The 24,188-nt window shown below is 37.6% G+C and overlaps 2 protein-coding genes across 2 annotated transcripts; both read left to right on the top strand.

Annotated features, from left to right (window-relative positions):
* Positions 1–4,068: 4,068 nt before the first annotated feature.
* LOC138151052 (olfactory receptor 5P80-like) lies at positions 4,069–5,007 on the top strand. Its single transcript, XM_069074502.1, has one exon. It carries the CDS (start codon positions 4,069–4,071, stop codon positions 5,005–5,007), a length of 939 nt encoding a protein of 312 aa, XP_068930603.1.
* A 13,115-nt stretch (positions 5,008–18,122) lies between these two features.
* LOC138151047 (olfactory receptor 5P80-like) lies at positions 18,123–19,061 on the top strand. Its single transcript, XM_069074493.1, has one exon. The coding sequence runs from the start codon at positions 18,123–18,125 to the stop codon at positions 19,059–19,061; it is 939 nt and encodes a 312-aa protein (XP_068930594.1).
* Positions 19,062–24,188: the final 5,127 nt, after the last annotated feature.

Raw genomic sequence — 24,188 nt, 5'->3', positions numbered from 1 at the left:
GCACCTCTGTGATCCTCTGTTACCTCATCTGTAAAATGAGAATAACAATATTTACCCCAAAAAAATATGCGAGGAAAGTAATTTATGAAATTTAAATTGTAGTATTGAATTATTAGAATTCCTGTTATCTATTTATTATGATTATGTTACCAATATAAATGAGACTTAACGTTTTAAAAAGTGAGTTGGTGCCTTCCAGTTGACGAATATTTTTCTGTGCCTACTATGCACAATTTTGTCCAAGGCACGTGAAATAGAAAGGGAAAAAATGCAAAACAATCCTTCAACTCAGGGAGCTTAAAGTCTATTGAAGATGAAGGGATAAAATATTTAAACAAACAAACAAATACAAGATAAGTTGAGGAGGAGCAGTTTTAGAAACTAGATTTTCCCTAAGTGGTGACCCACAAACTGAGTCACCAAGGAAACTTGAGATTCTAAGAAGGAGAGATGAGGTAGGGCATTTGTAGCATGGAAGATGTCTTGTGTAGAGAGAAAGAGATGGGGATAGAAATGAGTCTGGGGAACAGACAGTAGGCCAGTTAGGCTGGATATAGAGTACATGTCTGAGAACAAAGTGAAATAAATCTGAAGAGGGAGACTGGATTCAGATCGTGCATGACTCTAAACATCTGGGTGAAGAATTGTTATTTTGTCCACAAGGTAATAACGGATGTGTTCAAGGCTTGAGTAAGCAAGTGACATGATTACCCATGTACTTCATGAAGGTGATTTTTGTAGGTTTTTAGAGGATAGTATAGAGAAAGGAGAGAGTAGACTTTTAATTAAGAGGCTTTTGCAATAGTCCAAGTGAGAGGAGATGCAAACCTGAGTTAGGGTAGTGGCTAATTAAGAAGACATGAGAGGATATGAGTTATATGTTGTAGATGAAGAAGTGGCAGGACTTGGCTGCTGACTGGTTAGGAAATGGAAGATGGAGAGAAGAATATAGCCTGATTTTAGGTTTGCGAACTAGGCTTCTTGGAAGGATGGTGGGACCCTCAACAGAAATCAGAAATTATGTAGATAAGTGGTTTTAGGTTGCAGGTTGGGGATTAGATGATTTCTATTTTGAACTTGTTGAGTTTGAAATGCTTTAGGTATATCTAGGTGTAAATGTCCATTTGGACATTCCCACAATTTTGGGGGGTAAATATTGTTATTCTCATTTTACAGATGAGGTAACAGAGGATCACAGAGGTGTAGTCACTTACCCACAAGCAGAGGTAGAGCCAATAAGACTCAAATGTGGAATTCAAACCCAGCTCTCCTGACTTCAAGTTCAATTCTCTTTCTACTACATCAGCCAAAAAACTCCAATTGGTGGTGTGTTTTTGGAGTTTTGGACTGGATTTACTGACTTAGGATTCATTTGGATGGAGATGTTAATGGCAGTGGAAACTAATGAGTTCATTTAGAAGGTATAGAAAAAGAAGATTGTGTCTAGGACAGAACCTGGAGGCAAATTTATGATTAGGAGACAGCACAAGGATAATAATTTGCCAAAGAGGCTAAGAGGAAAGGTCAGACAGATAGGAGGAATACTAGTACTAGGAGGGCCAGTGTCATAAAAATTCATCAGGAAAAAGTATCCAGTAAGAGTAGGTGGTCCATGGTGTGCTGCAGAGGACAGGAATCAATCAATCAAGTATTTAATAAGAACCTACTATTTTTCAACCACTTTCCTAGGTGCTAATGATACAAGTGCAAAGTCTGTAACAATCTCTACCATCTATAAATTTAAATGAAGATTACTAAAACATTATGATTTAGAAATTATTGGTAACTTTACAGAGAGTAGTTGTAGTGGAATAATGGGGTCAGAAACCAAATTAGAATGTGTAGGAGAAGAGGAAGTGGACTCATCAAAGGTAGATTGTTTTTCCCCCTGAGAGCTGATAGGGAAAGAGAAGAGATGTAGTATGATAAATTGAAAGAATTTCATGGCCAATTGAAAGGTTGTAAAGTATTGGATAGATCTGAATTTACAATCAGCCTATAGATAAAAAGACTAAAGCTTATTGGGTAGTTTTTCAATGGGGGAAGCTGAAAGTAGAAATAGGAAGGATGGGACAATGGAATGAGTAGAGGAATCAGTCCTGGAGAAAAAAAGGACTCTCTCTCTCTTTTTCAGAGATTGTTGCAAAGACACTAGGGGATGATGATATTGTGGAATATTGAATTGTAAAAGAGGAAAGGAAAGGGATCCAACCAGGACAACCTTTTTTGTCATAAAAGTAGTTTGCAAAGTCCTCTCTTGAGAAGAAAATGGAAAGCAGAAGGTGTTGAAAAATTGCTTCATCATTCTACAAATATTTACTTATTTAAGGCATTCTTTTTACTTGTGGTCACCAAGAAAGAGTAGAAGCATAGAGCCATAATGGAGTGTTATAGTTAGAGTCTTCTCTGAGATAAACACTACCTCAATATTTTACATCATTTTACTGGACTGAGAAGAGGAGGAAAAATCAGTTTAGAGTTGGGACTAATAAGACTTCAGGAAAAAATAATATTTAAGACTATTTCTTGCATTTGGAACTTAACAAACATTCACAAATGCAAGCTTTTCAACATAGTTTGTCTTTAAAAGAAGTGTAGCATTTATATATACATATATACATACATATACACGTGTATGTATATATGTAGATGTAATTTTGTACTTCCTTTTTTCTTGCTCATTTTGAATATGTTTTGTTCTTGTTCCTTTCATCCACGCCTTTCTGTCACTACTCAGTCAGCTACTTCTCTTTCCACTCAGAGTGGAAACCCTCCCTTGAAAGAGATCTGTTTAGTCAAGGAAACCAAATCAACTCATTCATCATGTCTGAGAATCCAGCTTCATTCTGTACCTGTGTCATTTTTCTGCCAAGAAGTGGTAGATTATTATCTAATATTATCTATATTATCCTAATCAGTCTTATGATGACATGGTTTATCACTATTTTGTTCTAAGTTCTAAGATCTTTCAAATTGGTTTCCCCTCTTGTGATTATTGTAGTTATCATATACATTTTTCTTCTAGTTTGACTGAATTCATTCTGCATTATTTAGTGAAAATGTTTCCATATTACTCTAAAATAGTGTTATTCATCACTTCTTATGGCACATAAAGTTGCCATTACTTTTCTGCTTGCTAAGAATTTGCTCAGCTATTCTGCAATTGAAGGCCTTGACAGGTAAATAGGTAAACAGGATTTTGTCATAGCTGACGGTGCAAGTGTTTTCCATTGTTTTACCTAGAAACAGTATTTCCATGGGAAAATTTCCATAATCTTTTAGCCTAGCAATATCTAGCTTAATTTTAAGATTATTTTTTAGAACTGCCAAGTTATAGCAGAAAAATACACAAAACAGGGGCAGCAAGGTAGCTAAGTGGATAGAGCAGGGGGACTGGAGTCAGGAAGACCTGAGTTCAAATCCAGTCTTAGACACTCAATGCTTACCTATTATGTGATCGTGGGAAAGTCATTTAACCCCAGTTGACTTGTGTAAAAAATATGAGAAGAATCAGAATTGTTATTCATCTTCTCTTGTGACTTTAGAACACAAGGATCATATTGGCAACCAGGACTTTCCTGATAATCAAGTAGCCTCTTGTGGATAACATCTTCAGATGTGGAAAGTGGTCTTGTGAGAGGAGAAGGAACATAGAGAAGACTCTATTTCTTTGGAAGGGATTAACAATGGTGCTTGGATAGCAGAACAGCCTTTACAGATTTGGATGTAGTCTCTGCATATAGTTAGGAAAGGTTCCAAAGATATTATTAAACAATCCTCTTCACTCTTACAGCTTTTTCCCACATTCTCACAATAGCAGTATTAGCAAATCATACAATATGGTTGGTCCAGGGAAAAAATTTGGAAGCAATAAAAAAATATTCATCTCTTGTTTTGTTTATGACCATGCTGCCATGATGCATATCGACAAAGTATGAGAGTATGACAGTAGCCTGAGCATGTAGGAGCTGACCAGTGAATGTTTCCTGAATACATCAATAGACATATCCAATGCTTAATCCTGTGTTCTTTTTTTCTTCTATCAAATAGGTTCTCTTTTCAATGCAGATGTCTAACAATAACTGCACTGCTGTAACTGAATTCATTATTTTGGGGTTAACAGATGATCCAACCCTTCATGTCATCCTCTTTGTGGTATTTCTGGGTGTCTATGCTGTCACCTTAGTTGGGAACCTTACTATAATCACATTGATCAGAAATAGCTCCCAACTTCACACTCCAATGTACCTTTTCCTCAGTCACTTGGCAATTGTGGATATTGGATATTCTTCATCTGTCACACCTATTATGCTCAAGAATTTTCTTCTGGACAAAACTATAATCCCTCTTGGAGGATGTGTGGCTCAGCTATTTTTTGGAGTCACTTTTGGGACAGCTGAGTGCTTCCTGCTGGCTGTGATGGCCTATGATCGGTATATGGCCATCTGTAACCCCCTACTCTACGCCACCAGCATGTCTACTAGGATCTGCACTCTGTTACTCATCACATCCTACTTGGGTGCTTGTGTAAATGCTTGGATCTTCATTGGTTGCCTATTGAATCTGTCCTTCTGTGGACCCAATAAGATCAATCACTTTTTCTGTGATTATTCACCACTTCTGAAGCTCTCCTACTCCCACAATGATCTTGCTGAAATTCTTCCTGCTACCTCTGCTGGGTCAATAATTATGATCACAGTGATAATTATTTTAATCTCTTATGCATACATCCTCTTCTCTGTCCTGAAGATAAGCTCTACTGAGGGGAGATCCAAAGCTTTCTCAACTTGCACCTCCCACCTCACAGCGGTCACTCTTTTCTATGGCACCATTACATTCATTTATGTGATGCCTAAATCTAGTTACTCAACAGATGAGAATAAAGTGGTGTCTGTTTTCTACATTGTAATGATCCCCATGTTGAACCCCTTGATCTATAGTCTAAGGAACAATGAAGTAAAAGGTGCCCTGAGGAAACTGATGAGTAGGAAACATCATTTTTCATGAACCCAACTCAATACAACAAATATTTTTTTAAGTACGTATTTGTTAAGTCCTACGTACTGTGATATGTTTCAGAGATGCAAGGCTAAAATGAAACATTTACTTCCTTTAAGGATCTAATAACCTACTGATATAATAGTTAGGATTAAGTAATACCAACAACTCAGCTTTAGAAAAAATATATTTTCATTTTGATGTGTTAAATTTGTGAATTTGAATGTTGATTGCAAAAGTCTGAAAATACATGCAATATTCCACAAACATGGACCTGCCACCTCTGCAAAGGTGTATGGAGACTTGTTTTATTGCTCTTCTTTGGGTCCATGGTTATTTCTTTGGAATCTTGCAATGCTCATTTTTGATTGATTTGGGAGGGGGGCTATTCTTTCCATTTACATTGTTATGTTCATTTTGTGTGTATTGTGTTCTTTGCTCTACTATTATGACTCTAACAGATCAAATAAATCGTTTCTCTTTCTGTATTAATCATAGTTGTTTCTTATAGCACAATCATATTCTATTATGTTTGTGTATCACAATTTGTTTTACCATTTCTCAGTCACTGGCCATCTACTGTGAATAATGAAAAGTCTGAGAGACATAGTTTCTGGGTATTTAATAATCAATTTTTAGTTATTACTAGTAAATAATTAATAAAATGAGGTCAGCTTAAAAAAACCTTTGGAAAAGGAGATCTACCTGAGGGTGGACATCAACTCCAAGTGGTTAACATTCAGTGAGAGGGTGGACATATTAATGAGGTGGGCAAAAAGTCTTCAGCTCATTCTGCTGAGAATGTGACCTGATCGTGAGCCTCCACCACCTCCAGCAATCTGGATAAAAGGCTTCATCTCTATCCAGACCACTCTGGCTGGTTTTCCCCTTCATAAGCTGATTCACCCTAAATTCTAATGGAAGGGTGCCTTATTTCCTAAGGGCAAGTTCTCACCTAAACTGGATTCTGTTTGTGAGGTCTTCTCATTGGGTGGGGTTCCACCGAAGATCAAAAAACATGTACCCTATGGATTTGGATAATCTCATCTATCAGCAATGTCCTTAAGAGACTGACTGAATAACTACAGGGGCTGGTTTTTGAATGAGGAAATAGACAGGGAAAATCTTAATCTTAATTGGTTATTAATATATTAGTTATTAATATAAGAGAAAAATAATCATTCCTCTCCTGCTTTATTTCTAGTTCTTTGCTATCATAAAAGTGGTGCTAGAAATATGTAGGTGTATGTGGGGAATTTATTTTTATCAAGGACTACCTTTGTGGCATAATGCATTGTAAAAATGTATTCTTTTTTTCTACATGATAGCTTTTTGTGAAGGTGAAGGAGATATACTAGAAGAAATTTAGATTATGTAAGAACAAAAGATATCAATAAAGAATCATTTAAAAAATAAAAATCTTCACAACCTGACAACTTTTCAGTTTTACACTTTATTCCCATCCATACACTGTACAATCCAGCTACACTGAATTATTTGCCTTTCACCACACAAGACACTCCATTTTCTTCATCTTTACACTGTCTCACAGGCCTGAAATGCTTGGCTCCCCCACACTGGCTGCTTATTTTCCTGTGTTTTCCTAAGACAATTCAAATCCCACATTCTGTAAGAAGCTTCTTCTGTGTCATGGCTAAAGTGCTAGGCCTGGAATAAGAAGGATCTGAGTTCAAATCCTGTCTCAGATACTTATTAGCTGTGTGACTCTGGGCAAATCACTTAAGCCCAATTGCCTCAAAAACAAAAAAGGAAAAAAAAAGCCTTTTCTGGCCTTTCAAGCTAACAGCAACTTCTTCTCTAAGATGATTTTCCATCTACTCTGCCTATAATTTGCATGTAGCTGGTTATTTATGTGGCATCTCTCGTAATGGAATGTGAACTCCTGGAAGACAGGGACTGTTTTTTGTTTTCCTTTGTATTCCAAGTTATAGCATAGAGCCTGGTATATACTAAGCATGGAAAATCCTTGTTGACTAACCACCATCTTGGTTATTCTTTTCTAGATGTTTTTCTGTCTTTTAAGACTTTCCTAAAATGAGGAGACCAGACCTGAACATGGTATTCCATATCTGGTCTTATCAAGGCAGAATGCAGTTGTCAGTTTCCTAATTTTTGTTTCTCTGCTTCTATTAGTCCTTCTGCCTGACATCATCTACCATTCAAAAATGAGTGCCTTTCCCATTGCTTTGTAATCCCCCCCCCAAGTACTACTTTAACATTTAATTTGGATTATAATTCTGTATTTCCTGTTCTGTGCTATTGTTCTACCTTTTCCCAAAAATAACATCATTTATGAAATAATCTATATATAGTATAATCTGATCATAATCTCTTCATAAAATAATTTGAAATCTGAAAATGCTAGTCCCTCTTTCTCTTTTTCCCTTATAATTTTCCTTTTCATTGTGAAGTTCATATAGGCTCTTGGGGCATTTATCCCAACACACACACACACACACACACACACACACACACACACACACTAATGATTCATAGAGTGAGGTTGGCTATGTCTGCCTTCTAGGTTATAGGGATAACCTCAAGGGAGTATAATGGTTTTTTTTAAAACAGTATTGGCTTGAACCTCTCTCCCCATTTTGGTGTGTTCTTCCCAATACCAATTTCCTGTGCCAATTAATATCTATCCAATATCATCACTTGAAATAGTTTGTAGTTACCCAATGTAATTTATATAACATCATCAATTAACAGTACAAAGTTATATTTACTGAAAAGATATGGCCCAACAGGTAGGTATAAATTCATCCTTGTGGATCGTTTGCATACTCTTCCCAATACCACCTCAGACCCTGGAGAGTGGGCTCAAACTTAAAGCAGTTGCTACAAAGTATTGGCTCTACCAAGTTCACTTCCAAATACAGCATAGTCTATGAATAGTTTCTCCCTCACCTGTGAAATCAATACCTTGCTGAGATGGATTCTGATTTCCTCTTAGTACTCTCCTGTTGGTATGGAATTGGTTACCTACAAAATCAAGTATAGATTCCATTATCCAAACCTCTGGCATTTTGCTCTTCTGACCTTTTGAGGCTCATATGGTCTTAGTCTTCTCTAACAGTCCTTTACCTAAGAATAGGTCATAATAGACACAACAAAGATGGAAGTAACCACAAGACCATATGTAAATGGATTCATGTCAACCTGTTTAGACAGATGAAGCTGTTAAAACTGTGTTTTGTATGTTAGGAATTTTCCTAATTGCACCCCTGGAGAAACAGTCACTGAACGTTCATCCCCCAAACTCCCCTAAGTTTGAAAAAGAGGGAAGTACGTGGACCTTTGGGGACAACAAATCTTACCATAGGCTTATGGTGAGCTAAATTTTGTTGCAGATGTTACATAGGGATGGTTGAGTGGAACTTTAGGAGTTAATTGACATGTTTTTCAGGAGCAAGAGCAGTATAGTTTTACTTATAGCTCTGGATCAGGCAAGGGAGGAGGTGAAGTGGGGTACAATGGAAGTATATGTGGTGGGGATATGGCCAGGCAGCAATGTGAGGCATGGCTGGAGCTGGCACAGCCTGATTTAGTGTTTTTGTGTACTGAAAAGAAACTTCCGAAGTAGAAGAAACATTGTATTGCATAGAGTTTATTGTGATCATCTTTACCTGAGAGTTGAGTTGAGTTTTTTTTTTGAAACCTATTGTTACTATGTATGTTGTGTGATAAAACTTCAGCACTCTTTTCTTTTCATAATTTATGAAAAATCCTGAATGAGCTATGTTCCTACCTCTCTACTCAAACTGATAGGTGACACTTAAAATAATTATTACCAACTCTTTTGTGGATGCTGCCCACCAGGAGATAACAGTTATATCCCATGATCACTAAATATTTTTCATCCTTAGGCTAATTTTTAGAAAATGCTTCTTGTAGGTGGTCTTCCCTCCAGTTGATAGCAATATGTTTCTAAAGCTACAGAGGTAGTTGAATGTGTGCCAAGGAAGAGTTGCCAAGAAGACCAATCATGAATTCATACAGACTATTCACAATCTCAGCTGTGCATTCTCTGACCTATTAGCACTCCTAAACCTTAGAGGCCTGTTGTGAAGCAAGATTTCGAGGATACATATTATTTATAAGATAATATTTTCTCTACTTAAATGAGAATAATTCAGCCCCAAATGTATTAAAGGTCCTTTCTTTTTTTATGATCTTTCTGGGACACAGACCTAGTAGTGGTATTACTGGATCAAAGGGTATATACAGACTGGTTGCCATTTAGGCATAGTTCCAAAATGCTTTCCAGGGTGGTTGGATCAGTTCACAACTCTATCAACAATGTATGAGTATCCCAACTTTCCCATGTCCTCTCCAATAGTTATCATTTTCTTTTTTTGTCATATTAGGTAATATGATTGGTGTGAGTTAGTATTTATTTCAGTTGCTTTAATTTGCATTTATCTAACAAAAAGTGATTTAGAGCACCTCTTCATATGCCTATAGATAGCTTTAATTTCTTTATCTGAAAACTGCTTGTTCATATTCTTTGATGATTTATCAGTTGGGGGATGGCTTATATTCTCATAAATTTGACTCAGTTCTCTATATATTTGAGAAATGAGGCCTTTGTCAGAGACATTTGCTATTTTTTTTTTTGCTAAGATTGTTTCCTAGCTTTCTGCTTTCCTCCTAATCTTGGTTGCATTGGTTTTGTTTGCACAAAAGCTTTTCAATTTAATATGATCAAAATTATTCATTCTACATTTTGTAATGCTCTCTATCTCCTTTGGTCATGAATTTTTCCCCTCCCCATAGATCTGACAGGTAGATTTGCCCTTCTAATTTGATTGTTTCATAGTACCTTTTAGCAAGATTTAGTTTCCTTCCTTATATCTTTTAATTAGATATATTTTTGCTTTTACTTTGTCTGAGATCAGGATTGCTACCCCAGTTTTTTTTTACTTCAGCTGAAGCATAATAGATTATGGTCCAGCTGCTTATCTTTACTCTGGGTGTGTCTCTGTGCTTCAAGTGTTTTTCTTGTAAGCAACATATTGTAGGATTCTGGTTTTTGATCTATTCTGCTATCCACTTCTGTTTTCTGGAACAATTCATGCCATTCATGTTCACAGTTATGATTACCACCTGTGTATTTCCCTCCATCCTATTCTTCCCCCTCTTTATCCACTCTCTCCTTTCACCCTTTCCCACCTCACCAGTGTTTTGTTTCTGTTTACCACTTTCCCTGATAGGTGCTCCTTTATGCCAGTCCCTTCTGCAACTCTTTATTAAATCTCCTTCCCTCCTATTTCCCTGTCAGGTAAGATAAATGTCTTTATTCATATAATTGTGTATATTATTCTCTCTTTGACCCAGTAATGATGAAAGTAAGGTTCAAGTTATGCCCAATGCTCAGCCTTTCATATTCTCCTCTACTGTAATAGGTCTTTCTTGCTTCTTCATGTAAGATAATTTACCCTTCTACTTCTCCCTTCCTTCTGCACCATTTGTACTCCTATTTCTCATCTCTTAAAATTTTTGTCATTCCCTCAAATTCACCTTATACTCATATCCTCTGTCTATGTATAGTTCTTTTTTCATACTGTTAGTGACACAATTTTAAAAGTTACAAGTATTATTGTTGTGCAGAGAATAGGAGTGAGCTGAGACCTGGGTTCAAGGTAAATTTAGGTGTGGATTTATTGATTAAGCATGCACTGCCTGGAGTATAAATTCAAATCAGGCAGCCCCAAATTGGGGTACATACAGTGCTTATAAAGGCTAAAACCACAATTGGGGAGGGGAGCTAGCATAAACAATGATGTACAGAAGCCAGGAATTGCCATTGGTTAGATCTATAGCTCAGGGTTAATTTGGGAAGATGGCACAAGGGTAGAAGGGTGCAACTTTTCCTGGAGGGGGGTCCCTCCCAGAACAGGGTGGAGGGTACAGGGTGGAGGGTCATTGGGTAATGGGGTTCTGAGTAAAGAGTGTGGGGACCCTGCTTGGTCAGCAGGAACAGAACAGGGTGGTCTCTTTGTAAGATAAACTTGTGCCATAACCCTGGGACTACAACTTGGGCAATACCCAAGACTATGCCTTAAGCTGTTTTAAGATATTACAGGGTATAGGATAGAGACAAAGACAAATATATAAAGGGGCTTAATGGCGGGTTTCAAATCAGGAGATGGGTAATTTCGGTTTGGGCACAATATGATCTTCCTGTGTAAGGATGTAAACAAATGTAAACCAATGTATAAACAGATCTATTGAATCCCTTATGTTTTCTTTTTTCCTTTTTACCATTTATGCTTCTCTTGAGTTTTGATATTGAAGGTCAAATTTTTTTTTAGTTCTAGTCTTCTCCTTATTAAAGTTTGAAGTCCTTCAATTTCATTGAATGGCCATTTCCCCCCTCCCCATCACCTTGAAGTGATTCTTGGTTGTAGTCCTAGATCCCTTTCCCTCCAGAATATAATGTTCCATGACCTCTCATCCTTTAACATTGCAGCTACCAATTTCTGTGTGGTCCTGATTGTGACTCCCCAGTATCTGAATTATTTCTTTCTGGCCACTTATAGTATTTTTCCTTGACTTTATAGTTCTGAAATTTGTCTATAATATTCCTTGAAGTTTTTATTTTGGGATCTTTTTCTTGAGGTGATCAATGCATCCTTTCAATGCTTATTTGCCCTCTGGTTCCAGGACATCAGGACAATTTTCCTTAATAGTTTCTAGAAAGATGCTGTCTAGGTCTTTCTTTTGATTATGACTTTCAGATAGTCCAATGATTCTGATATTGTCTCTCCTGTATCTATTTCCCAGGTCAATTGTTTTTCCCATGAGGTATTTTACATTTTCTTCAATTTTTTCATTCCTTTGAATTTGTTTGATTAATTCATGCTACCTCATAGAGTCATTAGCTTGTATTTGCTCAATTCTAACTTTTAAGGTATTGTTTTTCTGATTAGCTTTTGTACTTAATTTTCAATTTGTCCAATTGTACTCTTTAAGGAGTTATTTTCTTCAATGGATTTTCTTCATCTCCTTTTCCATTTGGGCAATTCCACTTTTTAAACAGTTTTCCAGGTTGTTGACTTTTTTTTCATAATCCTCTTGTATCATTTTCATTTCTTTTACAAACTGTTCTTATATCTCTCTTATATGATTTGTAATCTCCCTTTTGAGATCTTCCATGAGATCTTTCTGGTCCTGAGACTGCTTTCCATCCATTTTTCTTTGTGCTTTTTTCCCGTAGATGTTGTGACATTGTTTTCTCTTCTGAGTTTGTGCCTTGGTCTTCCTTCTCACCATAACAGCTTTCTATGGTCAGATTATTTTTTTATTATTTTCTGCTCACCACCACCACCACTACCACCCCTTTTGACTTTTTTCCTTTCTCTTAAATTTGATCTCTGCTCCTTGGATGGAGGGGTCACTGTCTCTCCCTTCTTATGCTGGTGGCTGAAGGATCTGGCTGTTCACCTGTTGCTGCACTGATGTTCCCCTGAGGCTCACAGGGGACCCTTATGTCTGGTGCTATACTGTAGGAGTAGGGTAGGTGTTGTTTGGTGCTACTGGAGGCTGCAGGGTTCTGCTATCTTACCTGGTGCTAAGATGGGGTCTTAATGGTGGTTTCTGGTATGTTCTGAGAGGTGTTTCTGCATTTCCTAGGGACTACACTGAAACACTTGTGGACAGGCCTCTGGAGGCTGCTTGTTTGCTGAGGGCTATGCTGAAGCATGAGTCCTGGCCACTGAAGGTTGTTTGCCCAGGGCTATGCTGAAGCTTGGTGGGCTAGTGCTGGCTTGTGTATGTCTAGACACTATTTGCTTAGGTGCCCATATTATAGTTCCCCTGGCTATGCTAAGGCACAAGGGAAGTCCTGGTGTTGGCATTTGCCTGCTCCACCACACTGGGGCTAAAGATCTCCCACTAGTGTGCTAAGGTGGGTCTTGCTGCTGGTTTGCTGGGATGCTTCCTGCCCTATACTGCCCTCCACTTTCACCCAAGTGATATGGACCTTTCTTGCTGATCTTCCAAGTTTCTTGGGTTAAAAGATTGTTTCAACCCATCTTTTTCCTAATCCTGCTGTTCTAGCATTTGTTGTGGGGTTGTGATTCTTTGGATGTGAGTACGGGAGAGTTGTGTCAGTTTACCCTTACAATGACACCTTAGCACCTGGAAGTCCAGATCTAGGGTGCATTTTGAAAAGGCATTATTAACTAGAAAGAATTGAACTGAAAATGTCATTAATTAAAATAGAAAGTTAATTGGAGTAAAACCTTTTGAGAAAGCAACAAGATCAGATGATTATTTACAAAATTGAAAAGATTTTCATAGTTCTGACTTCTGTGATACTTTAAAAAATTAGTTTTAGATTTCTCAGGTACTCTGGGAATTTCTTAAGTACACCGACAGCATAAATGCTAATTGACATTGCAAAAAATTAAAAGGTAATAGAATCAAAATGGATCAGGAGTTGTGATGAGGACCAATTTTCATCTAGTTAACATTGCCACAATAACAACTACCACATATTGATCCAAGAACAATTTTTGAGAGCATCCATAGAAGATTATACTTACTAGATTGGCTATATTGTTATCCAGTCTTATTTTTCCCTTTTTAGAAAATCCTAGAAAAATATAGACAAAGAAAAAGTTAACAAAGGCCCCTGAGAATTTAGAGGACTTCTTGAACAACTCACCTTCATGTTAGTAATTTTCTTAATCCCACTGGATTTCAAATGGAATTTTGATGATATTGGCTATAGTTGGTGTTAAGGTGCTCAGGGGTCTAAATCCCAAATGCTGCAAAACCAAACATCAATATTCCCTTGCTGTGCACAGAGAGTTCCTTGGAGCCTGAAGTTATCATCTTCTTGCATCAATAGGTATCACTGCTGTTCTTGGTTTTGTTGTAAAAACACTTGGCTCTGATTTTTTATTTGTAGCTGAGTTCAGGGTGGGCAGACCTGTATATTCTTTTCTATTTCTCAAATTTACATTGATTTCAGTTTTGCTTAGGGCTTGAATCTCCCCCCACCCCCAATCTATCTTAATGAGTAGGATTCATTCCTGATTTGGGTCTTCATGTATATGGTCCCTTGTAGGGCTATATAAAGTCAAAGATTTGCAAGTGATATGTATGCATGGAACATTATTCCAGAATATTAGTAATTAAATTCTGATCTACCATAGGTAATATCATACATCCTGAAATATCACTAACAAACAGTAAGTACATAATTGAATGTGGTTAGATAAGAATACCTTAGGTAAACAACTCTGTATGTATAAAGGTACATTTGTTTCATGTGTTGCTTTCCCCCTGCTTCTCAGACTGAGGTTTTAGCTGGAGGATATTCACTGATATATTTCTTGGTTGATGTAGTGAAAAAAGAATTGAACTTGAAGTCATTAGAGCTGGGTTTGAATCCCACGTCTGAGTCTTACTGGCTATGACTATGATTGTGGGTGACTACACCTCTGTTATCCTCAGTTACATCATCTATAAAATGATAACAATTATATTATCAACTAAAAGTTTTGGGAGGAAACTAATTTATGAAATTTAAATAGTGGGATTGATTTATTAGAATTATTGTTATCTGCTATTGGTAATTATATTACCAACATAAATGAGACTTAAGTTTTTCAAAAATGTGTTGGTGCCTTCATTCAGCAAATATTTCTCTGTGTCCACTATGCACAGAGCCTTGTCCAAGGCACTGGAGATAGAAGGGGGATATGAAACAATCTTTAAACTCAGGCAGCTTATTGTAGAAAAAGGGATAAAATATTTACACAAATAAGCAAATGCAAGATAAGGTTAGGAGAAACTGCTTTAGAAACTAGACTTTCTGTAAGTGATGAACCACTAGCTGAGACACCAAGGAAGCTTGAGATTCTAAGAAGCAGAAATGAGGTAGGGCTTTTGGAGCATGGAAGATGTCTTGTGTAGAAAGAAAGAGATGGGGATAGAATTCTGAGTCTGGGGAACAGGCAGTAGGCCAGTTGGGCTGGATATAGAGTACATGTCTGAGAACAAAGTGAAATAAATATGAAGGGGGAAACTGGATTCAGATTGTGCATGACTCTAAACATCTAGGTAAAGAATTGTTATTTTGTCCTTACTGCAATAAAGGATCTGTTAAGGTTTGAGTAAGTAAGTAACATGATTATCTGTGTGCTTTAGAAAGACCATTTTCGTATGTTTTTAGAGTTTAGAAGAAGGAGAGACTGGACTTCTAATTAAGAGATTTTTGCAATAATGCAAGTTAGGGGATATTCATGCCTGAGTTAGGATGATGGCTATTTAAGTGAAGATGAGAGATTATAAGTTATATGTTGTAGATGAAGAAGTGGAAAAATTTGGCAGCTGACTGACTAGGAAATGGAAGATGGAATGAAGAATAGAGACTGATTTCTGGATTGCAAATTAGGGTTCTTGGAAATATGGTGGGACCCTCAACAGAAATAAGAAATTATGTAGATAAATGGCTTTAGGTTGAAGATTGGGGATAAGATGATTTCTCTTTTGAACATGTTAAGCTTCAAATGTTTTGGAGTCATCTAGTTACAAATGTCCAGCTACTGGTGATCAGGGGATAGGAGTTCTGGGATGGATTTACAGACTTAGCATTCATTTGGATGAAGATGTTAATGGCAGTGGAAGTTAATGACTTCATTGAGAAGGTAGAGAAAAAAGGAGAGGGACTAGGATAGAGTCTGGGGGCATATTTATGATTAGGAGGCAGCACAGGGTTAATAATATTCCAAAGGAGATTGAGAAGAAAGGTCGGACATGTAGGAGGAATACTAGTACCAGGAGAGCCAGTGTCATGAAAATTCATGAGAAAAAGTATCCAATAAGAGTAGATGGTTCACAGAGTCACATGTTGCAAAGAGGTCAAGAATCCATCAATCAAAAAGTATTTAATAAACACCTACTATTTTCCAGCCACTTTCCTAGGTGCTAATGATACAAATACAAAGTCTGTAACAATCCTTTCCATATGCGAATTTAAATGAAGACTGCAAAAACATTGTGATTTAGAAATTATTGGTAACTTTGCAGAGAATAGTTGTAGTCAAGTGATGGGGTCAGAAATCAGATCAGAATGCTTTAATGAGTAGGAGAAGAGGACTCAACAAAGAGATTTTCCCCTCCTGAGAGCTGATAGGGAAAGAGAAGAGATGTAGTATTATAAATTGAAAGAATGTCATGGTCAAATGAAAGGTTGCAAAGGATTGCACAGATTTGAGCCCATTTATAGGAACAAGGAAAGAAGCTTATAGATAAAAAGATTAAAGATGATAGGGTAGTTTTTCAACAGATGAAGCTTAAGGTTGAAATAGGAAGGATGGGATCAATGGAATAAATAGAGGAATTAATCCTGGAGAAAAGAAGGACTCTCTCTCTTTCAGAGACTATTGCAAAAACACTAGGGGTTAATATTGAGGAATATTAAACTGTAGAAGAGGAAAGAAACAGAATCTCACCAGGACAGCCTTTCCTTTGTCACAAAAGTAAGTTGCAAAGTCTTTTCTTGAGTGGAAAATGGGAAGTGGAAGGTGTAGAATAATTATCTCATCACTCTAAAACTTTTTACTGTTAAGGCATTCTTTTTTCTTGTGGTCACAGAGTTGAACTATAAATAAGTATTATAGTCAGATTTTTTTTCTGAGATAAACAGTATCTCAATATTTTGTGTCATTTTTACTGTACTGAGAAGAGAAGAAAAATGAGTTTAGAGTTGGCAATAATAAGAGCCTTTCAGGAAAAAGTAATATTTATGACATTTTCTTGCACTTGGAACTTAACAAAGATTAACAAATGCAAGTGTTTCAAGACAGTTTAGTCTTTAAAAGAAACATAACATTTCTACATACATATACGTGTGTGTAGATGTAAAGTTATGCTTCCTTTTTTCTCCTGTGCATTTTTAAAATGGTTTGTTCTTGTTCCTTTCATACACTCATGTCTATCACTGCCCAGTCAGCTACCTCTCTTGCCACTAACAGAGGAAGTTTTACCTTGTAAGAGATCTCTTTGTTTCCTTAACTGGAAACAAAATCAACAAATTCACCATGTCTGAGAATGCCTCATTCTGTACCTCTAGTCCATCACTTTTCTGCCAAGAAGTGGTTGATAATATTTCCTCATCAGTCCCATGACACGATTTGTCCCTATTTTGTTCCAAGTTCTAAGATCTTTCAAAGTGGTTTCCCTTCTCACGATTATTGTGGTTATTACATGAATTGTTCTAGTAGTTCTAATGCTTCATTTAATCAAAGTATTTCCATATTATTCCAAAGCAGTGTTTTTCATCATTTCTTATGGCACATAAAATTGCCAGTACAATCCTATACCACAATTTGCTCAGCTATTCTGCAATTGAAAGATGCAGTAGGAAAACAGGACATGATTACAGGCAGTTGAGGAAGTGTTTTCCTTTGTTTTACCTAGAAACAGCAGCATTTCCATGGAAAATTTTCCATAGTCCTTCAGACTAGCATATTATATCTATCTTAATGATTCCTCTTTGTAGAAACACCAAGTTCCAGTAGCAAAATACAATAAGACTCAGAATTGAGAATCTCCATTCTCTTCTCTTAGGATTTAAAAAAAAAAGTGTGATCTTGGAAACTAGGACTTTCCTCATAGTCAATTAGCATGAGGTGGATAAAATCTTCAGATGTGAAAAGTGGTCCTATGAAAGGGGAAGGAACAGAGCAGACTCTATTTCTTTGGAAGGGATTAACAATGGTGCTTAAGTGGCAGAACAGCATTCACACATTTGGATATAGTCTCTATATATAGTTAAGAAAGGTTCTAATGATGTAATTAAACAATCCTTTTTACTCTTACAGCCTTTTTGTATTCTCACAATGGTAAAATTGGCCAATCATACAGTATGGTTGGTCAGGGGAAAAATTTGGAGGGAACAAATATTCATCTCTGCTTTGCTTATGACCATGCTGCCATGATGCACAAGAGCAAAGTAGGATGGGCATGTAGGAGCTGACCAGTGAATGTTTCCTGAATACATCAATAGACATATCCAAAGCTTAATCTTATGTTATATTTTAATCTCCTTATCTTCTGTCTAATAGGCTCTCCTTCTAACACAGATGTCTGGCAATAACTGCACTGCTGTGACAGAATTCATTATTTTGGGGTTAACAGATGATCCAAATCTTCGTGTCATTCTCTTTGTGATATTTTTGGGAGTCTATGCTGTCACCTTAGTTGGTAACCTTACCATAATCACATTGATCAGAAATAGCTCCCAACTTCATACTCCAATGTATTTTTTCCTCAGCCATTTGGCATTTGTAGATATTGGATATTCCTCGACTGTTACACCTGTTATGCTCAAGAGTTTCCTTGTGGACAAAACCATAATCCCTCCTGGAGGCTGTGCAGCCCAGCTGCTAAGTGGAGGCATCTTTGGGACAGCTGAGTGCTTCCTGCTGGCTGCGATGGCCTATGATAGGTACATGGCCATCTGTAACCCCCTACTCTACTCCACCAGCATGTCTACTAGGGTCTGCACTCTGTTACTTATCATATCCTATCTGGGTGGTTGTGTAAATGCTTGGATCTTCACTGGTTGCTTATTGAATCTGTCCTTCTGTGGACCCAATAAAATCAATCACTTTTTCTGTGATTATTCACCACTTTTGAAGCTCTCCTACTCCCACAACCATCTTGCTGAAATTCTTCCTGCTGCCTCTGCTGGGTCAATAATTATGATCACAGTGCTAATTATCATAATCTCTTATGCATACATCCTCTTCTCTGTTCTGAAGATAAACTCCACTGAAGGGAGATCCAAAGCTTTCTCAACTTGTACCTCCCACCTCACAGCAGTTTCTCTCTTCTATGGGACCCTTACATTCATTTATGTGATGCCTAAGTCCAGTTACTCAACAGATGAGAATAAAGTGGTGTCTGTTTTCTACATTGTAATGATCCCTATGTTGAACCCCTTGATCTACAGTCTAAGGAACAATGAAGTAAAAGGGGCCCTGAGGAAACTATTGAGTAGGAAACATCCTTTTTCATGAATTCAACTCAGTACAACAAATATTTATTAAGTACATACTATGTCACAAACACTGTGTTTTATTTCAGGGATGTAAGGAAAAAATGAAACATTTTCCTCCTTTAAGGATCAAATATTCTAATGATATAATAGTTAGAATTAAATGATATCAACAACTCAGTTTTAGAAAAAAAATGTATTTTCATTTTGATAGGTTATTTTGTAAATTCAAGTTTTGATGGCTGAGGTCTCAAAATACACACAAGGTTCCACAAACATGGATCTCCCAACTCTGCAAAGGTGTATGGAGAAGTGTCTTATTGCTCTTCTTTGGGTCTATGACTTTTTGGGGGGACAATCTTGCAGCACTCATCTTACCTTGATTTATAGGGGCTTTTATTTCCATTTACATGATTATGTTCATTGTGTATGTTGTGTTCCTTGCTCTACTCTCATGCCTCTGTAACAGATTATGTAAATCGTTCCTATACCAATTACAGTTGTTTCTTACAGCACAGTCATATTCTATTGTGTTTGTGTGCCACAATTTGTTTAGCCATTCCTCAGTTACTGGGCATCTGCTTTGTTTCCAGTTCCTTGCTACCACAAAAATGGTGCTGGAAATATTTTGTGTAGGGGGTGCTGTTGAGGGCTCTGAGGGGTGTGTCATGGGCACACTCTGAGGGGTCTGCATGCCATGGGGATGAATTCAGACTGGGCCCACAATCTCAGGAAGCTGATTCTCCACCTCCCGTTACTCACTTCTCATGCAAGGGAGGCTTGGAACATTCTGACGGTCCCTGAAACCCTGGCTGCTTGAGTGATATGGATAAAGTAGTAATGCATGAGACAAGAGAGCAAGGGAGTGTCCCATTGGAATGGCCTTCTGAAGGTTGCAAGTTAGGCACCTCATGTAGCAAACAACATGAAGTTTACCATGAGAAAGTATGATGTAAGTGCTTTAGCTGTATTATATAAAGCTGGACCCTCAGATACTTATTTGAGATTTGCTTAGCATGCATGTAATAAATTATGAATGGTTTGACAATCTTCGCCTGGCCCACAGACTCATTATTCATGCTCCCATGTTTTGGTTGGTGCTGTGAGTGCAGGCCACAATTTTAGTGTATACAGGAACTTTCCTTTTCTCAATGACCACCTTTATCACATCATACCTTAAAATGTATTCTTTTTCCTATGGGATAGCTCTTCATGAGATGTGAGGAGGGAGAGGTACTGGAAGAAATTTAGGTCATGAAAAAAGCAAAAGAAATTAATAAAGAATCATTTAAAAAATAAAAATTTCCTCAACCTGACCCCTTCTTACCTATTTAGTCTAACATTTTACTCCCCTCCATGCAGTGTCCAATGTGTCTACCCTGGACCATCTGCCTTTCCTCACACAGGAAGCTCCATCTTCTGTGTCTTTATATTGTCTGTCTCACAGGCCTGAAATACCTTGCTCTCCACTTCTGCCACTTAATTTTCTGGGATTGCCTCAAAACAACTTAAATCCCACTTTGCACAAAATTCTTTCTGGATCTCTCAAGTTAATAGTAACTTTCTCTGTAAGATGACCACCCATCTTCACTGCCTATAATTTGCATGTAGCTAGCTATTTACATGATGTCTCTCTCAATAGAATGTGAGGTCCTGGAAGGCTGGGTTTTTTTTGTTTTCTTTTGTATTCCAAGTTGTAGCATAAAGCCTGGCATATAATAAGCCCTGAAAATCCTTGTTGACTGACCACCATCTCAGCTCTTCTCCTCTAGATACCCTCCCTATTTTCAATTATTTCTTAAAACAAAGAGGCTAGACCTCAACATGGTATTCCATATCTGGTCTTATCAATGTAGAAATCAGTAAAATTATCAGCTTGCTAATTTTGGATTACATGCTTCTCTTAATTCAACCTAGTAGTCTTTCTGGTTGACATGATTCAGTATTCAAAATGATTATCTTTCCCCTTTGTTTTGTAATCTTTACTTTTTTCAAATACTAATTTAACATTTAACTTTGATTACAATTCTGCATTGTTTCTTCTGTGGTGTAATTCTATCTTTTACCCAATATGACATTGTTTGCGAAAAAATCATATTGTAATATAACCTGTTCATAATCAATTTCATAGAATAATTTGAAATCTGACAATGCTATTTCCTCCTTTCTTCATAATTTCCCTTTATATTATTGTGAGGTTCATATAGGCTCTTGGGGGTACTTATCCCAACTAACACAGGCAAACTAATGAATCAGGGCCCACAGAGCAAGGCTTTCTATATCTGCTCTCAGAATTTTAGGAGGTAATAATAAAAGGATTGTGCTGCTTTTGCTTATACTATCAGCCTGAACTCCTGTCTCCATTTCAATGTGTTTTCCTAACATCAATCTCCAGTACCAATTAATATCTCCCCCAAACCATCATTTGATGTGGTATCTGGTTTTCCCATGTCTTCTAACCAATCATTATCAATTAGCTTTAAAAGAGATATTTACTGAGAAGATATAGCACAACCAAAAGTTAGAATCACATGCCAATGGACCATTTACATAGTCTCGCCTGTATCACCTAGTCCCTGGAAGAGTAGACTCAAGCTTAGAGAATTTACCACAAAGCATTGGCTCTACCAACTTCACTGCCAGAGGTAGCATATTTAATGCATCCTCTCCTCCTTGCTTGTAGTAGCTGAGCTCCTGACTGTGAAACCAAGGGTCCTAATCTTTGCCTAGTGCTCTGCTGGTGGTCTCTAATTGGTTGCCCACAGACTCTATGAGAGACTCCAATATCCAAACTTATTGCATTTTGTTGATCTGGCCTTTTAAACTCACATGGTCTCAGCCTTCTGTAATGGTTCTCCACCTAGCAAGTCAGAATAGACAGAACAGAGGCAGAAACGACCACAAGGCCATATGAGCATGGATTAATGCCAACTTGGGTGGAGAAATTAGGTTATTGACTCTGTATTTGGAATGTTAGAATTTTCCTTACTGGGGGCTTGGAACATAGTGACTAAAATTATAATGTTCACATCTAAAAAACCCTCTAAAGGTGAAAAGGAGGGAACTACAGAATCCTTTGGAGACAAAAAATTATATCATAGTCTTTAAATGAGGTGATTTTTGTTACAGATGTTACATGGGGTTGGTGAGCAGAGCTTTAGGAGAATAAACTGACACCTTTCAGGAACAAAAAACAGTGTTGTTTTGATTGTTATTCCAGATGAGGCAAATGAGGAGGTGGAGTGGGGTATGTTGGAGATACCTGTTGGGAACGTACTCCTGAGACTAACACATCTGTCTTCCACAAGTTATCTTACCATGCAGATGTAGGGGACACAGAGTAAGACTGTTTGCTGAAAGGTGTGAATCAGGAGCCTGCAGTGAGCCATATGTCCTGTTCACTCCCATACACTTTGTTGGTGTTTGCTCACTGGGCTTGCTGAGCTGTGCACCTCAGAATGGCTTAAATCAGCTTTGTGCTCAACTGATGCAGCAAAGCATCCTTCTTCTGTTTCTCACTAGTTCCTGGAAAGGATGGTCCAGTCTCCACCACAAGCTCTCCTCTTTGTGCCTTTCTAGCATAAACTTCTCCTGTTCCTCCTGGGTTTGGGGTTCCATTGTAACTTTGGACTTAGGGACCCGACATGCATGTCTATCTTTTCCTTTTAATGAACAGTTTTGTCCTTACTCAACCAGAACTGCCCTACATTTGGGTGGTGGGTATTTGCATGTTGACAATATGGTAGCGAGATAGCTCTTGAGGAAATGACCAGACAAAAATGTGGGTGTAGCTGGAGCTGACCTTGGCCTGATATAATGGATCAACTGAGGCACTCATTATTGTACACTGAAATGGAAACTTAACTAGGAGAAATAGTAATAATGAGTAGAGTTTATTGTAATCATTTGAATGTGAAGTTCAGAGTTTTCTTTGAAAACTTTTGTAGCTTTGTATGTTGCATGCTAAAAGTTCAAAAGTTTTTTTCTCTATAACTTGTGAAAAAAGCCTGAATGGGCTATGTATAAGATAATACAAGGTTCTTCCCAGGTCATATTCAAAATAATTATTATCACCTGTATTGAGTATGATGCCCAGCAAGAGATAACAGTTACCTCACATGGTCTCTAAACATATTTTATCCTTAGACTAATTTTGCTTTTTTTTTTTGGAGGGGGGAAGGTAGGGCAATTGGGGTTAAGTGACTCACCTAGTTAAGTGACATGGCTAGTTTTTGTGTTAAGTGTGTGAGGCCAGATTTAAACTCAGGTCCTCCTGACTCCAGGGCCAGTACTCTATTCACTGCACCACCTAGCTGCCCTCTTAGACTAATTTTGAAAAAAAAAAATGCTCATTGTAGGCCTTTCCCCCCAGTTTACTGTAACATGTTTCTAAAGCCACAAAGGAAATTGAATGTATGCCAAGGCTGAGTCTCCATTCTTGGCCAATATTGAATGCATACAGACTGTTCGCAATCTTGGCTATGCATTCCCTAGCCCATCAGCACTTCTAAACCTTGGAGGCCTGTTGTGCAGCAAGATTTTGATGATAAGTAATGGAACAAGAAAATACTTTCTCTTTAGACAAGAATAATTCATCCTCAGACTGCATTGCAAGTAAAGATTTGTCCTACAGCAGAGGCTGGTCCTTGTATTAACATGTCAGTGGCAGACAAAAGAGTAGCAAAAGTAGAGACTTGAAGAAGCATGCTTGTCATCTGGAATCACCTGGAGGAGGTGTTATCTGCTTCCTCATTATTTATATGCAATATCCCTCCCAGGCTAACTATATCACATCTTTCAATAAACCACTTCGGTGCATATGCAAGTTGAGTGTTGGACTTTGCTTTCACTTTTAAGTGGTACAAGGAGAAGTGAGCAAGCATTTATTAAGCACCTGTGATGTAATATGTGCTAAACACTGTGCAAAGCAGATCATTAGGTCTTTACAAATGGCAGAGTGGTATGGCTACTGTTATTGTGCCCATTTTACAGATGAAGAAACTGAGGGAGACAGAGATCGAGTAACTTGCCCAAGAGCACATAGCTAAGAAATGTTGGAGGCTGGTTTGGAACTCAAGTCTTCCTGATCCCAGACCCAGCACTCTATCCACTGCACCAGCCAGCTGCCTAGACCACACATTTACAGCCA

Source organism: Petaurus breviceps, unplaced genomic scaffold, assembly GCF_028583685.1.
Source record: "Petaurus breviceps papuanus isolate PSGF00001 unplaced genomic scaffold, PetGlider_PUasm1.0 140, whole genome shotgun sequence".
Classification (NCBI taxonomy): Eukaryota; Metazoa; Chordata; class Mammalia; order Diprotodontia; family Petauridae; genus Petaurus; species Petaurus breviceps.
This window is presented reverse-complemented; position numbering and strand designations above follow the sequence as displayed.

What these genes read in the sequence shown, in the direction of transcription:
- LOC138151052 (XM_069074502.1), top strand. Translation starts at nt 4,069, where the DNA reads ATGTCTAACAATAACTGCACTGCTGTAACTGAATTCATTATTTTGGGG.
- LOC138151047 (XM_069074493.1), top strand. Translation starts at nt 18,123, where the DNA reads ATGTCTGGCAATAACTGCACTGCTGTGACAGAATTCATTATTTTGGGG.